Source organism: Merops nubicus, unplaced genomic scaffold, assembly GCF_000691845.1.
Source record: "Merops nubicus isolate BGI_N331 unplaced genomic scaffold, ASM69184v1 scaffold13550, whole genome shotgun sequence".
Classification (NCBI taxonomy): Eukaryota; Metazoa; Chordata; class Aves; order Coraciiformes; family Meropidae; genus Merops; species Merops nubicus.
Window position 1 is genome coordinate 1 of NW_008584941.1, and position 18,393 is coordinate 18,393.

Here is an 18,393-nt window from a genome sequence, read left to right on the forward strand (position 1 = left end):
CGCTCCCCGTCCCTCCCCGCTTCCACGCGAGCCTGGTGGTGGGGTGGGTTGGGTTGGGTTGGTTTGGTATTCCTCCCCACCCCCCTTTTCCTCTCCCCTTAATTAAGCCAAAAATAACCCAAAATGTTTAAAATCGCTGCTCGGCGACGGAGGGGAAACATGCTAAGCGAGCAGATGGGAGGAATAAGGCACTGTGGCTCCATACGTAAAATGGCCACGGAGGCGGTGAAAAATGAAACCAAAAAACAACTGTTTTCTATTTACAAATTTAAATAAACAGAACAGCCTTCCCCGCGGTGTTTGTCTAAGTGCAGCAGCATTGCTGCTGTGTAGGTCATGAAAAGGTTGGTGCATAGTTTAAAACTTCCCATTCTGTTAATTTCTTAAAGAACAGTCGTTCATAGTCTGAGCACAAAAGCTCATGATTTAATGAGGAACAGAAACAAAATCTCTGATTGTTGGTGTTTCAAACTTCATTGGAGTCCTCTGGCAACCACAAGTTGATCCTCTGCAGCTTCAATACCCTTTAGCCCTCCATATAAGAGTACATGCTGAATAGAGGACAATGCCTGGTTGTTATGTTTATTTACCCTTACTACAAGCTGGGTTAACCTCTTCAAAACAGCTTTACTAAGCCCGTTAACCACACGGCCCACATGACCTGTAGCTGTATCCCTAATGTGATGTAAATCTGACTCGAGACCATATGCACGAGTTCTGCTGCATTGTGTCTCCGAAAACTACAAGTTTATTGCCATCCAACCCTTCCCGGGCTGGACGCTTCCAGGAGGAAACGCTCTGAATAGCGACTGCTTAAAAAAAGGGAAGAAAGTCAAGAGTCCCGCATTCTTGGAGCAATATTTTTAATGGCTGTTGCACATTTACAGAACGGGGAGGGTGGAAACGTGAAGCCCACACAGGGTAATGATTTTTGTCGCAATGATTTCAACCGGTGCATAATTATTCGAGGCTTTGCCCTTTCTGAAGGGGGTTCTGCACCAGAGGGGGAAGAAGCATAGATAAAACCAGAAGCAAATGGCTCGGTTTTCAGCTGCTCTTTTCACAGAGCTCGCAGCTCACATTTTGCCTTCTCCTTCAGTGAAGTCACAGTCCTGCGTTCGCAGTAATTACCGTGATGTCACACTGTCGGTGATGTAACTTCGTTGCAGGCTAAGAGTAGTACACGGGCCACGCAGGAATGAGCAGTGGTTTGAGCTGGGAATAGTTTTTGTAATTAGCAATTCTGGCAAGCAAACTATGACAGATCTGCAAAATGCAAATGAATTTCTGCTTAAGCTTGAAGTCTTTAATTTCCCCCCCCCCCCCAAGTATTATAGTCATCTCTTAAAACAGCTACTGGGGCCCCATGGCGAGAGCTTCATTTACCAGCTCATTTTTTCTTGATGGCTGTGGCAAGCGTAACAATGTTCTGTGCCTGCTTCAGTAATGGCATGTCGATCATGCTCCCGCGGAAAGTAAATGCTCCCTGGAAAAGAGAGAATATCAACTTCCTGAGAGGACCTCTGCAAATCGTAGTTGGCTTGTCTTTTTCTTTAAAAACACATCCAAGAAACATCAGCTCCCACAGGAACCCTGAACGAGTTTTAGGAAACAAACTAACCGAGACAGGGCAAAGGCATTTAAAGAAATGCGGTAGGTGCCGAGTGCTCCAAAGAGGAGGCAAAAAGAGAGAGAAAAGAGAAGCCCAGTGTGCAGCCTGTTTCGACCCCTCTAGCTGGCAAACTTCGAGGGCCAAGAGCAGCGAGGATGTGTGTGCCAGCCAGGGGGCATGGTGCCTGGGGGGCAGCTCTTGTCCCCAGGACCAGCCTCACCTTCCAACACTCCGGCTGTGCTGCAGGGCTCCTGCAAAATCTTTGTCAGGAACAGCAATAGGTGTTTAAGGTGGTGGAGGGAAGTCTTCCTGACATGGGGGTGTGTTGAGGTTCTGCTGCTGCACCTCTCCACCAGGTCTCCAGTGCTAAAGGTAGGCTGGGGCTGTGCTTAGATCCAAGGGCTGGGATGAAAGATGAAGAAACAAGTGGCTGGTGTGATAATATTGCCTAAATCTGCTCTGGAGCTAAAGGCAGGCCCATCTGATCGCTGCATATAGGGAATTTACCTGAATGGATGCAGAACAAGCCACTGTGCCTCCACAGTGGCCACTTGAGAGCCAGGGCAGAAGTCACTTTGTATTTCTAGGGATTTTGTGCTGGTACCACGCTGACATGTTTAAAACAATTAACTGTGAATTGTAGTTAAATTTTAAACAGAAGATGTGTTTTATATAGGAACAAACACGACTTGTTCATTTGGATGCTTTCATCCATACACGTGTTGCCAATAGAATTTTTAAGATAAAACACTGTACACCAAGACATGCCAAAGTCTTGGTGTACAGTTTGCAACACATTCTTGAAAAAAACCAAATCCAGAGATGCAGCCCCTTCCCTGGAGAACTCAGACCTGAAGGCCTGGCCCCAGGTTGCGCAGGGCGTCTCTGTGAAGGGCTGTGCACCCTCTCCGTGTCCTGCCGCCATCCCCACGGGACCACGGGCTCAGCCCTGGCAGTGAGCGGGACTAACCAGGGGCAGGGCGAGAACGACAGGGGTGTGTGTGCCTGTGCCTGCACAGCCAGAGAAATGCTGAGGAGAAAAAGCAGTTTACTGTTTTCTGCTTTTAATTTCAGGCTTGATAATCAGTAAATAGAGGACTCTAGCAAGTAACGTGAAAATATCATCCATTTTCAAAAATGTTTAAAAAGATGTGTTGCTTGAGTCACATACCTAGCTTGACTCAAGAGGTATTAATTAAACACTAAATCACATTCTAGAACAGTTAAGACAAAAATCCACTTTAAAACAGTAATCTAATGCAATTCAATATTGTTGCATGTAAGAGCAGGCTGTATCAAAGGCATTACAAATATTATATTTAGAATTAGTTTTATCAGAAGTGGGATTTCCTGCTATCGCTTGCAGTATTTTAGGTGCGTTTGGAGAATAATGGGACTGACAGATACTGACGGGTAGATACTTCAAATCAAATTTCTTGTTTGTGGAACAACCAATCAACCTTAAATTACCACCACCATCACCACATTAATGCTATTATTATAATCACTGTTATTATTAACAATAATGCACCACTTTTCTTAGCTACATCGCAGCCATTTTCACTTATACTTTTAAACCTTTACAGAAAATGCAGACTCAAACTATTCAATTTATTAACTGTTGTGAAAATAAATTGGGAACTAAGTAAACATTTTATGACATAGGACTTCTTCAGAATAATTCATGTGTACACAGTGATCTCAAACTGCAAGATAAATATTTCTTTTCACTGTAAGAAGAACATGTTTTAATTGTGTCTGTTTTTCTGTAGGCACTCAGTCAAATAATAACTGTTGCTTAAAAAAGAAATTTGCAAGTGGGATGACAGTGATAAGTAGAGATATGTTAAGGTCTGGAATAATCCTTTCTAGTTCTGTGAAATGGCTGACTTAGGAGCACAGTTATCCTAAGTACCTACAATAGTGTGCAGAAAGAGATGGGCAGCTGGGAATGACAATTCTGATGTCTGGTGGTCTGAATCATGAAGGTCTTATGCCTTCCACTGACTGTATAGAGGATGCTCTGAAGTCAGGTACCTCTGCAGGTGCCTAAGTTGGAGCATGATGAATCTGGGTCAAGATGCTGTTTCTAGAAAGCAGAAGTTAATTAAACAGCATGCCTATCCTCTCCTCATTAAAATAACATGTTTAGAAGGGAAACCAGGATAATTGTGTGTGTGTGTCTGTGTGGACACATGAACACTGAACCACTCGAGATCTGCTATATGTTCTCTTCTTATCTGTGTGCAGCTATAGTTTGGGTTGCTAGGAATTTGAATTCTTGAAGGGAAAAATGCTTTCTTTTTTCTAACAGCAAAGAGTAACATGAAGAAGTTGGCTTCTCTGCCTGTTCACTCTGAGGCTTATTTTCTTCCTGCTAATTTGCAGCATTGAGCTAAAGTCCAGAAAAAGAAGCCAATTTTAATGCCATGGAACATGCTCTATTCACTGCCTCTCTTTACACCCACAGGTTTCAACAGATAGGAAATACCAGTAATTATAGCTTTGTCCCCATGCTCTCTTTTCCAGTTCTGCTAGATGAAATTTGCCTTTAGCATTCTTTTGACTTTCTCTCTCATGAATATAAAGAAAACAAGACTTTCTATGAACACCATTTGCTTTGATAGCATTAATCTCAGGATTAATTTAGTCATAGATCTAAATTTTCTTTTTGACTAATTTTCTCAATGATCTCAGACTTCCAGCCTGTACTTAGACTTCCAGTGATTCAGCTGTGGCACCGAAGGTCTGTTCTGAAGGAAGCTTGCAGCGTAAATGGGAGCGATGGTGGGTGTGCGGTGTGAGGCTGGGGTTTGCATCTGTGGTGTTCAGTGGCTCACTCACTGTGTAACCGTATCAAAAAGTGGGAGCCTTTCCAGGAACCTGTAAAAGAACCCTGCTATCAGGCAAATCAAGCATGTCAGACTGCCCTGGGAAGAGGCATGCCCTCCAGGTGAAGGCTGCCAGGGGAGCTGGGAGAAGGAGCAGCCAGGAGGCAGAGCCGGAGCTGGTGGGCACAGCCTCTGGTTGATGATGATGGGGTCCAAGTAACTGGTGTGGGATGAGAAGTTTAGGAACGGAGGACAACTGTGGCACTCAGCAGACAGCAGGCTGGAAGTGCAGACCTCCTGAGGAATGGGTAGCTCTGGGGGCCAAAGATACTGCTTCTGTTTTCAGTGATGCAGAAAGGCTGAGTGTTGGGTGCTTCAGCCTGGAGAAGTGAAGGCTCCAGGGAGACCTTATTGTGGCCTTTCAATATGTGAAGGGAGCCTATAAGAAAGGTGGGGACAATCTTTTTAGCAGGGAATGTTGCAACAGGATGAGGAGTGATGGTTTTAAACTAAAAGAGGGTAGATTCAGATTAGCTATAAGGATGAAATTTTTTTACACTGGAACAGGTTGCCCAGAGAGATACCCTGTCCCTGGAAACATTCAAGATTGGGTTGGACAGAGCTCTGAGCAACCTGAACTAGTTGAAGATGTCCATGCTCACTACAGGATAGGGTTGGACTAGATGACCTTTAAAGGTTGCATTCTATGACTCTATATCCTGCTGTCCTTCTCCAGTGCCATCCTTCATGCAGCAAAACAGTGAACGTGCTAAGGGTGAAGCCCTGTGAGAAATAGGGTGACTTTGGCAGTCACCAGGCTATAGAGCATGGGAGCTATACGAGCACTTTGGATGGCCTATGTTGTACAGCTGTGAAGGCAGCACAACACAGCAGAGGAGTCTGTATTTGCACAAGCTTTGGCTTCCCTCAGCCTGATCACTGTTTGCCTCTGTTAGGGAGAAATCAGGGAAGAAAACATACAGGCAGTGGTTCCCATTTGTGTCATCATGGAGACTCGCTAAGAGACTTTCCCAACTGACTGACAAGGAAGGAAAGACTCAGAGATGTTTCCTCTGGATAGCTCTGTGAGAGCAGAGCAACAGGAAGGCGGCAGACCCATCTGCACCTCTTCTCTCCACCTGGTTATTGCAGCTGCCCACAGAGCCGACCAAGTCATCGTTTCCCCATCTCTGTGTCTCGTATCAGACCACCTTCTCCAGGCTGAATGATGCAGGACCGGTACTGAGCAATTTGCTGCGTCCCCCAGGAACCATGTAGTATTTGAATACAATAGATCCCCAATGGCATTTAATGCTCTGCTAAAACAGTAGTGACATTTTGAAAAATGTAACAGCTACTTATGCAAGATGCAGGCCATGCTGAATAAGGTCTTAACAGCCCCACTTTGAATTTCAATATGTCCTAAAATGCTTTGAGAATGGAACAGAGAAGGCCTGTGGCAAACACAGAAAACAGCTGGAAGGGAATCAAATTTGTAGAGAGCTCCTATGGTTTAATTTATTTATATATTTAGCTAGTTATAATCAATTAATTAATTTATTTAGCTATTTATTTATTTGTTAATTTATCTATCTATCTATCTATCTATTTATTTATTTCACACCCCCCCCCCCAAAACGCAACAGCAAAAAGTATAGTCTTGGAAAAAACAGAATTGAGCATAGTCAGCCCCTAGTTATACAAAGGTCCAGCCTACAGATAAGAGAAGTAAGGCTGAGTTGACAGAGACTGATTTTCACAGGTCAGGAGCTGAAGATACAGGCTCATGGAAAAGGAGGACAAACCAAGTTGTGCAGTAGAAATAACTAATGCAATAAATTTCCAGGTGGCTGTAGAGAAACCAAAGACATGCAGAGCTGAACTTTGTAACACATCATTTTGGCAGACCTTTTAGACCTCCTTTTGGATAAATGCAGCCACTACAAAACCAACTCAGGACTAGAAAAGTTCAACATGTAGTTGAGGGCTCTTCTTTGAAACTACAAAAATAACTCTGGCCATGTGTTGCCATGGATCTTGGATGTGGCTCTTATCATATCTACAGGCTATGCTTAGTGATTTTCCTTACCTATAAGAAATGACATGTATCAAGTTGTAGAAAGAGTCTTGCTGTAGGCCTGTTATTTGCTATGGCCAAAAGATAGACAGGTTAATACAGTGTTTCCTGGAACATGAAGACCTCCTCTTCTTGTGTGTGTCTGTGTCGCAGCATCCAGGGCCTTTTGCTCTGTGAAACTTGTGGGAGTAGTTAAGAGCTTGGTAAATCTATATGACCATCTTATAAACAGAGTAGAATTTTTTCATGCCAAGAACCATTTTACCTTTCTAGAAGTTAAATGGATAGGATTCAGAGTCCGTGATTTCTGTGTTGTCTAGGGATCAGTATATTCTGGTGGAAACAGGAAATGTGAAGAAACAAAAAAGTCGATTTTCTTGCTAGTGTTTATCATGGGTGTTAGAATTGTGTTGACTTTGACTACGACAGGGGTTGGACAAAATCACAAGGGAGGTACACTTTGTGTTTTTCCAGAAGATAGGGAAAGTAATGTTTTGTATTTCTTCACCTGTCCTGAAACCTTTTTATATAACACATAATGTTACGTGGGGTTTTACTCCTACTGTCTTTTGTTTCGTTATGTACCACTGGGTTAACAAGAGAAACATGCTGGCTAAAACTACCATGCTACAAAACGTTTAAGGCATCTCATAGTTACGTGACACAGTTCTCTCCAAGCTGAGGATTAAAGTGCATGAGTTAATTAAAGTAAAATAATAATTGTTCTGGGACATGTGGGATGGTGATCAGATGAGCTAGTCCCCTTTGGTTGACAAGGTGGAAGAATTAGATGCACTCCTGCAGCCAGGAATGCTTGCAGCATTTTCCTCAGCATCTGCTTGATCTGTGGTTATCTGTGCCCCTATCTGCATTCATCCCAAAGACTGCAACGAGTTCATTGAGAGGGTTACTGAAGACCCTCAGCTCTTAGACCATCAACATATATTAAGCACCTGCATCGGTGCTCAATGTGAGGATTTGCTTTCCTAAGGCACAGCAAGGATATAGATTTTGGAGGACGAAGTCAGTCCTGTATGTTCCAAAAAAAGTCTACCAGCTTCCTGTCTGATAGCAGATGGGACTCTAAAGATGAGCAGTAGTTGTGAGAACTCTGCACTCTGTTTTGGGAACCACTACTGTTGTTATTAATTACCTCAATCATTGGCAAGCCTTTGCTAATGAACCTTTGATTTGATGCCCTGTTCTACCAGATCTCATCATATGTGTAGCCAACAACTTTAACTCTCAAGTGACAGGGGCCAGGACTTTCTTAAAGGTACTTAAAAAGATTAAAGCAAGTCTGTGGCTTGTCTGCAGTAGAAAAGAAAAAATCAATTGTCTTGCATCAGACCAAAGAATATAGCTAATAATGCTATACTCAGTTGTTGTGTCAACGTATGGGCTGTCCTGGGACACTATGTAGAGACAGCCAATTTTTTCTAAAGCAGTTTACTTTGGGAATCTAGTCAGGCAGTTTAGATGGCAGGCTTGGAGGTGCTAGGGGATCCTGGTGAGTAGATAAGGCTTTGGCATGGGGAGATGCTGGGTACCCGGGCCAGTGGAAGCCAAGGTCATGTGCTTTGAAATTGCAATATGGACAAGAAAGCACCTCCTATGGATTAAGTACAGGTCTAAGATAGGGTTATCTAATGCTTATGGAATTGCCAAAAAAATCTCTGCAGCTAGTTAGCTGATGGTTCCTTAGAACACAAACGACCTCATGAGTGAGGAGAGGCCCTTTGATGATACTGTGCTCTCACAGGGTCAGGAATACTGCCCCGTGGATGAAGATTTGGTTTTCTTCAGTTACTTTTATCAACTGTTCAGCTAGTAATTTTTAGCATTGCAAATCCCTGCAATGAGTGCGTGGTAGTTGGGTTACCTCCTTGTCCTACTTGGCTGCCTTCTGAGAGGATGTGCATCTAGGACCTAGGGGAAAAGGGTGTAAGGGGACCAGTGAGCCAGCCACCCTTGTCTCCTCCACCGCCTTCATCATTAGGAGGTGTTGTGAATCAACCAGAGCTCCTACACTGCTCTGGTGAGGCGGGCCAGGGGCTGTGTGTGAATACAGCCATTGTCTAAACAAGCAATTATGTAAGTCCCCTTCCAGCCCCTGCGACCTGTATCAGCACTGCCAGGCAGATGCCAGGCTAAATGGAAACAAGCAGAACGGGCAGTGCCAGCTGGTCAGTGCAAACCTTCTGTACCTCCCACAAGGGGAAATGGAGAACAAGCATCCTAAAGTCCACAGATGGAAGAAATCTTTGATCTGCAGTTATCTGAGAAACATTAATTCTTTCCGTGGTACCTCAGTGACTTGCTCGCTTCTAAACCTCAAAGGTTTTAAGACGTTTTGGAGACCAAAAAAGTACATGGAATAAACCCACTAAAATCTGTTTGGGTCTGAGACCATTATCTCTAATCTTGCACAATATTAACTGCTACAAGGAAATAAGAGTGTTGTATTCTGGAAGAAGGACAGATTTGCTCTTCCAAGGAGGGAATGAAGCAGGTGGATGGCAGAGTCCCCCTAAAAAGCATGGCATTCAGGAAGATAATTCCCCTGGGATTAAATGAAAGCACATGTTGTTTAAGCAACCCCCTGCAGAGGAAATTTGGAAATCTTTGCTTTGGGGCTTAAAAAGAACACTTGTATTTGCTTGCAGGTAATGAACAAAAGAGAAGAGAGTCCTGGTTGCAGCAAATGGCGTTGGGTCTGTGCCTGGGGGAGGAGTGATTATTCTAGCTACAAAGGAATGACTTTCCCTTGAAACAGAAGGTTGAAACCATATTTTTGGGGAAGTCAAGAGTAGGAAATAAGCTAACAGCTGTGATGGTGCTGAATGCAGGTTTAATTAATTTTTTTTCTTCTGCAAAGTGTAGCCAAAGAATCATCATAAAGAGCTGGGTCATGATTCCACATTTTAGTGATGAACTCCCAAAGCTTAGTGAGCTGCTAGGAGCTGTTTGATGATATCTGTGTCAACTGAGCATGTTTTTCAGTCTATAACAAGACCTCCTCTCCGCTCAGATCTGTCCTACCTCCAGATCAGGTTGACATGTAACTATGGCCTTCTTTTAGCATCTTTGCAGTAGGTAGGAAATGCCCACACAACTAGTGTGGTCAGATATGACAAATTGAAGACTTCACACACAGCAAGCTACACGAGCAGAGCTTTTTGGGTTATGTATTTCTGTATCCTCTCCTTTGAACTCTTTGACATTCACCCCTTTTCTGTAGCAACATGACAGAAGGAAAGGCCTTATGCACAAAATCTTTTGGGAAAATAACTGATCCCTGAAAAAGTTTGTCAAAAATGTCTTTTTAGCCAGAAGAGATGCTCAGTGGGTCTCTGTGATCTACTGAAGGAAGGGATGGATGGGGAGGGAATTCTGCAAAGCATCAACACTGGCAAATTTCTGTAGCCACTTTGTGGTTATCAAGAAAACATTAAATATTGCTACCTTTTGTTTCTTTTCACCGGTGTAAACTTCCACCAGAGTAGAAGTAGTTAGTAAGTTCAGAGGATAAATCAGTTTGTAATGCCAGATAGGCTTCTACCTGTAGGAGCTGATGGAAGGACACAAAAGGTCAAGAAAGAAAGAGCAACAACCACATGAAATAGAGATTAATTTTTACCTCAAATAACTACCTAGCAGCAGCACATAAACTCTGACAGAAAAAGCTCTTTCTAAAGCTCAACAGGTAGGAAGGACTTTGTGATCCCTCAAGTCCCCAGTGGGACAAGAAAGATGAAGAACAAGGATCTACAAGGTCCTTCACTTCTCCTCCACCTGACATTACCATTCCCAGCCCAAGGGTCTTGCCCTGCTGTGTGAGCCAGACAAGCTGTTTTTTCTCTCTTACAGCCCCCCCAAGCTGCCTCAACCACTAGGGACAGCCATTTAGGCTGGGATAGTATCGAGATCCTGCTTGGTCCAGCTCCAGAAACTCCTTCAGGTCACCAAAGTCTCTACCTCTCAGTGAGCAAATAACCTGTTTAAGATCCCTGAATAAAAGGCAGACATGAGGTGTTTTTTTTTTTTTATTGCTGTCTTTAAATTTTCATCCTCATTGTGGTTGTGGCTTTCCTGTGTGCTCCTCTAGAGTAGGAAAGAATAAAATTAGAGAAACAGAATAAAGTCCTAGAAATCAGGAATATTCTCCACTGGTTTGCATCCTCTGTCTTACAATGTATTGGGAACGGAAGAATCCTAGAGAGTACACTTGCTGCTGCCAAGCAAATCTTTATTTTATAGCACAAAAGCAGCTTCCTGGACAAACATCCTATCCAACCATGCATTTTTTTTCCCCTAGTGAGCATCATGGTTATTATATGAAAAAATGAAAAGTAACTAACATTAAGATTTCAGTATCCTCAGATGCCCTTAATTAATTCATTTAGAATTAACTTGACATTAGTAGTCATGGAAGAAATTTGTTAAAAATAGACTAGAAAATTTAATCTTGAAGTAAATGACCAGAGGACACACAAAAAGCATTTGATACCAAAGGGTCAGTAGCTGTAAAATACAGCAGAGGCGAGAAAAGTAATAACAGTGAAGCTCGTTCTGTCAGCAAGGATGGAATCACCAGTATTTTTGTATTCTATAGTTTTTCTAATTTCAGATTCATTTTCTGAATAGGGACAGCCTTATTTCACTGCAATTATCTATTTTAGCGGTCGGAGCTTTTGCAGAGAGCTTCTTCAGGTCCCTGAAAAAACCAGCTAGCACAGAGAGGAGTGAAGAGGCAGCAAGACTGCTGCTACTTAAATTAACTGAAACAATATTTTGGCTGTATAGGCTTCTGAATTCCCCCAGTAAGCCTTAAAAAGAGCCATGTGGTCAGAACATTACACCTCTGGTTACATCCTGCTTTAGAAATTGAAACGAGGCTCATGAGTGCTTGTTAATGCTTTTTAAAGAGGACTTTGGGAGTTGGGTAGTTGCCTGGGTAGTTCCTTGGTGCAGAGCAGGGTTTGGCCCAACAGCAGGCAGGTGTCTGCAGCGATGGTGTCTCCCCACTCCATGCCTGCAAAAAGGCATTGCCTGCATTGGGAACGTGCTGGCACAGCATGGCCCTTCTACAGGCAAGGGCACACACTCTGTCTCCCCAAGAGCCTGCAGGCACCTCCTTGAGCAGACAAGAACACAGGGGTTGTGCCTTGCTGAGGAGGACCCCAGAAGGGTGCCATCCCATGCCTTCTGCAGGACCCATGTCCCCTCAGGACAGCAGCTGCCTCCTCCAGGAGCTACCTTTGGATGGAAAGGCTGTGGAGGGGCACAGCATCCATCCTTCTCCTGGCTCGCCGAGAGACTGCTCCCTGCAGGAAGTGTCAAAGCACCATCCGAGTCCCTCTCCCCCCACATTTTGGACACAGGTCTTTAATGAGTGGGGGAAAACAGATTAAGAGTGACCAAATGCCTGCTGGGGAGTTGGGGAGGGGGAGTTGGCAAAGAAATGCTTTCTATGAGTTTCTGCCCTGCTTAGGAGCTTTTGCAGCCCTGTGTAGTAAAACCTGTCTCCTTCTCTTCCCACCTGGCATAACTCCCTCAGGACTGATTGCACCAGTGTGGCACACCAGTATAGCACAAGCAATTAGCTCATACAGCCCCTTCTGCTCTATTGTACAGGTTTGAAATCTGCCCCCAGATGGATCTAAGAGAAAAGCCTTCAACTGTGACACAAAACACATTTCTAAAATATTTTTTCAAATAATAAAATCGTATAGAGAAACTTTAAATGCTAATATGAGCTCTCTGGAGCTCTATTCAGCAATTTTCACATTAAAATTTCACTTTGCCAGTTTTTAGAAAGGTAAACAACATAACAGTGGCCCGTGCTTAAAGCCCACCAGTGCTCACCATCTTTGCCTAGAGAAGCACCGATACTTCTCAAGGCTGAAGCTCCCAAAAGGTGGCAATTTATCACAAATCCTTGAGTCCCCCACTCTGCAGGATGAGGAATATACATTGCCTGATTAACCTCAATGACAGCAAAGGCCCCACGTCCCCAGAGCGAGGGTTGACAGTGCTGCAGCCCAGCGTGCACGGAGGTACCCTGTGCTGCCAGGGTCACCCCGGGATGGGATCCAGCCTAGCTGGTGGCACATTGAAGCTCTGTTTGCAGCCTGTCCTGGGTGAGGGGAGTGGGGACCCAGGCTGCTCCCCCACCCCCAGCTCTGCATAGAGCCTTGAGATACAATGCTTTATAAAGTGCAGTATAATCCCTCTGGGCTGACGGGGTCCCACACCACCCCATGCCAGAGGGATGCTCCAGCACATCCCTCTCAGGAGGCGGCCTGGAGGAGCCTGCCACCTCTGGGGCAGTCCTGCTCTCCCAGCACCAGGGCTGGATTGGGCTGGGATGGACGCCCTGTGGCCAGGGCTGTACATGGAGAGGTGTCCTGGGGGCCAGGGCACTGTGGGGAGAGGGAGGGCACCTCCCTGGGTGGCAGTGGGAGCTGGAGCCGGCCCAAGCACGAGGGCACATCGTCTCCAAGATACAGTGGCTTGGGGTAGCTTTTCCTAAACAAAGAGCATTAGAAAGGAGCCACTGCTGGAAATTTCCATTCCTTTGTTGGGCAGATGCTGTGTAAATAAATGCATTCCTAAGATTTTTCATAATCTTGGAAAGGTCTGTAAAGGAAACTATAGAGTTTGTCAAATCACTGGAGTTCATATCTATCTATCTATCTATCTGTCTATCTATCTATCTATCTAATTTTTCAGCCACCAGGAACATGATATACAATGGCATGGAATACAATGCAAGAAACATATGCTAAAGGTGTTTTTAGAAGTATTCTGTGCATTTGTATGTGGCATGTACAGATATTTCTTCTGTTTTGCCCCATGGGATCTAAAATGTTCAACCCATGTTACAGCTTGGGATTGTGAATTACCTACCTCAACTCTAAATACCCTTACCTGACAGGAGGCTTTAGTGGCAGCATTCAGCTATTTCAGCTATTCCTGGTTTAACGTGTGGGTGCTTTGAAAGCATTTGGAAATTAGTACATGAGATAAATGTGTAAGCAAACTCTTTACTGTTCTGCTTTTCTTTCTGCCTGAATTTTATTTAAAAACCAGATGATTTGGGAAGAACCTGTTATGATAATGATATTGTGCCTGTGTTTACAAGTCAAATGGCTCAAATCCACATTTTCAGATTCTTACTTTCTTGTCATATATAAACACTAACTACATATAGAAGAGATTATGTTCCTGTATCCTGTGTACTGGTAATGTAAATGCAAGAGTTACTTACATAACTATTGTACCTTCATTGATAGAAGTCAGATCTTTCTCTTGAAATAAGCTATCAAGTTTTCCCACTACCTCTGCCCCCTTGGATTCAGTTAATCTGGATTTGTAAGATCACTTCCCTGTTTAATGCAGTACAAACACTTCAGAAATCTAGAGCAGAAACTGTCCTTTGGACATATCAGAATGTTTATTACTCCTTCCTTCTTGAACACACTCTGATATTTATCTTATATTTAGACTTTTCCAACAGCTATGCCTGCTTTCTTCAGGACAATTTTCAAAAAGTTATTTAATAAAATGTAATAGTAATGCAATTCTACTAGAAAAATATTGAAATGAGATGCAAATAATACTTTTGTTTTTAAGCACTTTTTTGGCTTTAGATCTCAAAGTTCTAGACAAAACAAAGCACTTAACAAATAATTGTATAAAATACAAAATGTACTTTTCCAGCATTTGTCTTCTAATTATCAAAAATCCAATGTTACCATTAGTTTCCTATATATGCTATTTTTCAGTCAGATTAGATATGTAAAAAAAACCCATCAAACTATTCTGCAACCAAAACAACCCCTCAAACAGGACCTAAGGGTAAGCCCAAGTATTTCTGTCTGGATGGGTAGTTCTTTAATTTTCTTCTGTTTGGACACTGATACAGCATCTTTAACTCTGCAGTGCTCATCTGAGATCCTAATTTTTCCTGACCTCAGTACTCATATTTAGGAGCTACTATGTCAAAGCATTTCAGCCTCCAGGATTAAGCCTGGTTGAGCCTTTTCTTGAAGAAAGATTATTACAGCAATTGTAGCTCCCAAACTGGAACAGATTATAAAAGCTGTATTTTGATAGAAAATACTGTTGATTATGGGCATCAAACTTTAAACCTAATTAATAACAAACTACAGTGCCAGAGATGGCAGAGTAGTAGCTTACCTACCACACAAACAGTGTGCAAATCCCTCACATTTATTTTTTCCAGGCTTTCAACTTTGATTAATAACATAGCAAAACCATGCAAGTCTAAACCATATTAACCACAGCTATATTTTTAGTCTTACTGACATGGACATTTCAATATAATAAAAGGAAAAGGAAAACAGAAGAGGTGTTTCATTAGGACATAAGGATTACTAAAACCACTGTGGAGTATTTGTCTGGAGGTGGCAGGGGAGGAGTTATTACTTACATTTTAGCTAGGATGCAGAGCAAGAAGATCTCACAGTGAGATATGTTTGCTCTGGAAATAAAAATTAAGGAATCAGACCATCCAAGCTCTTCTTACTGACACATTTACAATACCAAATTGCAAACTTGGTTAGGAAATTTGCAGCACTACAGAGAAAACTGTTTTTCCAATTTTCTTATGCAGCCTGGCAATATGGCAATGATAGAAGATCCAGACGTTCACATATTAACCTGCCAGTCCTTTTTTATTGATAGATGGCTACATGCAAAAGTATATGAAGCATGCAACCTGGTTGGTTAAAAAAACAGTCCAAACCACAAACCCTCATTGTTCTTGCAGCTGACTATAGAAGCTTGTAACATATTTTAAAAACATTTATTAAAAAAAAAAAAAAAAGTCCAAATACTGCCCCACCGAAAGACTGATATACGGAAGAAATCAGCATTCTGTCAGTAAAATAAGAGCATAAAAACAAATCCAAAGACTAATGCTTGCCTAATACAGAAATCTTCCATATTAAATGTTTGGCTTCATGGTTGTGAGATACTGGGAGCAGAGTTAAATTTAGTCCTGTCTCCTCAGAGACTGTTCGTATGACAGGGCTATTCCTTAGATGAGTTCCTGACACTAAATTCAGCTAAATTAATAGCATTATACAAATCATAAGCATAAACAGTGTTTAGCTGAGTATGTCATTTGACTTACTTTCTGTATCTACCTGCCTACACATTTGCACTAGCAGTATGTTTAGAATGATGCCTTTTCTAGAAAAGCCAAGCTTTGTAAATCAGAGTAATGGGCAAAACCAGTCACATATTTTCTGTTCCTAAGTTGTTTGCTTGAAGACAGCTACATTTCAAAACTGAGGAGACAAAAGAAAGAGATAGAGACATACAGCATCCTAATAGTGACCCTGAAATTACTGCTCAGGACAGCACCTAAATATCATAGTCATGGATGTATTTGAAACAGCCAGGCACCACAGAGGGGATGAGACAGCCTAGCAAAGAGAAGGGCAGAGCAACAGCAAATACCTTGTCACACTTTTACCCTGAGATTGAAGCATCATTTCTGCTTTGACCTCTTCAGTATTTCTGATGCACAACATCTGCAGTATCAAAAATGCAGGGGAACAAGGAAGGCACACACCCTAATCTATTTCTACTCACCAGAAAGCACAGAAATGTGCTTTATATGGCACTGGAGAAAGTGAGACCCTATGCACAGTGTTATAGATGAACTTGCCTACCAAGGAGATTTGTCTCCTGCTTGAATGCCACACGAGCACACGGGAACCATTACCGCTCATCTGCACTCCCTGCTCTGACTTTGGGACTTTGCTTTTTAACTAGCCTGGGCTTGGCTGCAACTAAGACAAACATATTTAGCTGCAACTTTTTTTTTTTCTTTCAAAAAGTGGCAAACTGGATTATAGCAAATAACCTTTAAGATAATTAACTGACAATGCCGCAACTAGCATAAAATCTTCCTTCAGGCGACCCCTAATTTAAGTATTACTGGCACAAAGTGGAGACAGATTGTGCATCACCACCGCAATATTTACATAGCAGAAACCCACAGAGCAGGAAACGTGAGACTCAATGATGCACTAAATTAGGAACAATCATATTCTAGTGTTAATTTGCTTTCTCCTCTATCCAAATTTCAGGTCCAGCAATCGGTACAAATGCACATAAAACATTCCCATTTCTAATGATTAAGAACCACAATCTGCAAGCAGTTCTGCTCAAAAGTAAATTCACTCTCTGCTAGGCACATTTGCAGTATCAGATCCCCCAAAGTGATACAGGTTTACCAACACCAAGATTTTCTTAGAAAACCAAGACTTCCTAATCTGTTTATTTCTTTCCATAAATGATGTCTGCACAAGCAGCCTGAGTTGTCTGCCAGGTTACCTGACTTTTAATTGCAAATATTTTCCTATGACAGTGACACAGTGATTCTGCAGCATAATGGAGAAGCAGTTTTAGTTCACCGATGCTGTAGATCTATGCAGGCATTCAAAAGGCTGTGTAATCAAAGAATTAAAGTTAAAAAGGGGGGGGGGGAGGAGAGAAAAAGATAGCCAGTCTATTTGTAAATATATTGGTGACACATTTATAATAAATATACGCTCTATAGTCTACCCAGACACAGATTTCATGAGCACTACTCTCAATTACAGCACATTTCAGCAGATAAATGCAAAGAGACATCACTAATCTTTTTTAAATCTTAAATATTATTCCAGTATGGTTTCCACTATGGCATATTAACAAAATATTTACCTTGCCTAATCGCTGATGTTCTTCAAAAGCAGAAATCAGTTCTTGTGCCCACTTTATTTTTTCAGGGCTCGGAGAGAACTGTTCCTGGACAACAGCAATTTGGTTGGGGTGAATCACCTGCTTACCTACAAAGAAGATTAATAACACCAGAATCATGCATCGACAAACAGATGTTCAAGCAAAATGTTCCAACCACTTGAGGCTCTCATATGCCTCACAGACTTTCTTGCACTTTAACTATTTTACTTGGTTTATTTTATTTTTTAAAATGGACAACAGGGAGATAGCCTTTCGGCAGATTTTTTGAAGAATAAAAATATATTGAGCTATGCTTGCATTCAATATAATCTGAAGGACCCCATGATTCTTTCTTCTCCCTCCCCATTTTACTCCATACATCTTCTCTCAGTTGTTTCAGGTGCATTTGTCCGGGGCAGTAACTAACACTTCAGTATAATGCATTTCTGAATTTAACTATATAAATAACAGCTCCAGCCACTTTTAAATAAGCTTATTAAAACACGTTTGGAAAATAGGATCTGAAGAAGATGGAAAGAGATTTGTAGGACTGAAAAGTTACTAGTCACCCAAGGATCATGCCTTAAATTCTCATTATTGGCTTAGTATCGTAAAATCCTCGATGTTTAAATTGTTGTTGTTGCAATAGTTAGCAGTTGCAGGTAGGTTGCAGTATTTATATAGTCACCAGTATATTAAACAACCACCAGCAGTGCCCTGAGGCTTTATGAAGCGTTTTTTTTTTAATCCTTTCTTGTATAAACATACGTTAAGAAAATAAAAATAGATGTTGTCCTTTTTTTTTTACCAGAGATTTTCAAACGTGAATAGACAGCCACATAATCCGTTTTAATCTGTTATTGTACTGAGCTACCTTAAAACAAATACACAACTAATTTGTTTGACAGCTTTGAAAGTGTAACATTTGACATGATTAGTTCATTTCTAAGGGAATTTCACAGACGGGTGTGATTTCTGCACTTTGCTTAAAAAGTGTTTTAAAAAGAGAGGCTATCGTAACCCCCAGCCTCCTGCGGAGTAAATGTCTCTCCTCCTCCGTGCCAGTGGACAGAACTAGTTGGAGGGATGAGGCCGATCCTGCCCAGCTG

At 42.2% G+C, this 18,393-nt stretch overlaps 1 protein-coding gene across 1 annotated transcript in view; it reads right to left on the bottom strand.

Moving 5' to 3' along the window:
- Positions 1-843: 843 nt before the first annotated feature.
- The window catches only part of CLYBL (citrate lyase beta like), a 99,889-nt gene continuing 82,339 nt past the window's right edge, over positions 844-18,393 (bottom strand). Inside the window, exons 7-9 of the mRNA XM_008945935.1 lie at positions 17,267-17,391; positions 1,387-1,486; positions 844-993 (exon numbers count right to left, since the gene is read on the bottom strand). Coding sequence (XP_008944183.1) covers positions 1,391-1,486; positions 17,267-17,391 — 221 coding nt within the window. The 3' untranslated portion in view covers positions 844-993; positions 1,387-1,390. The remainder of the gene's footprint in view (positions 994-1,386; positions 1,487-17,266; positions 17,392-18,393) is intronic.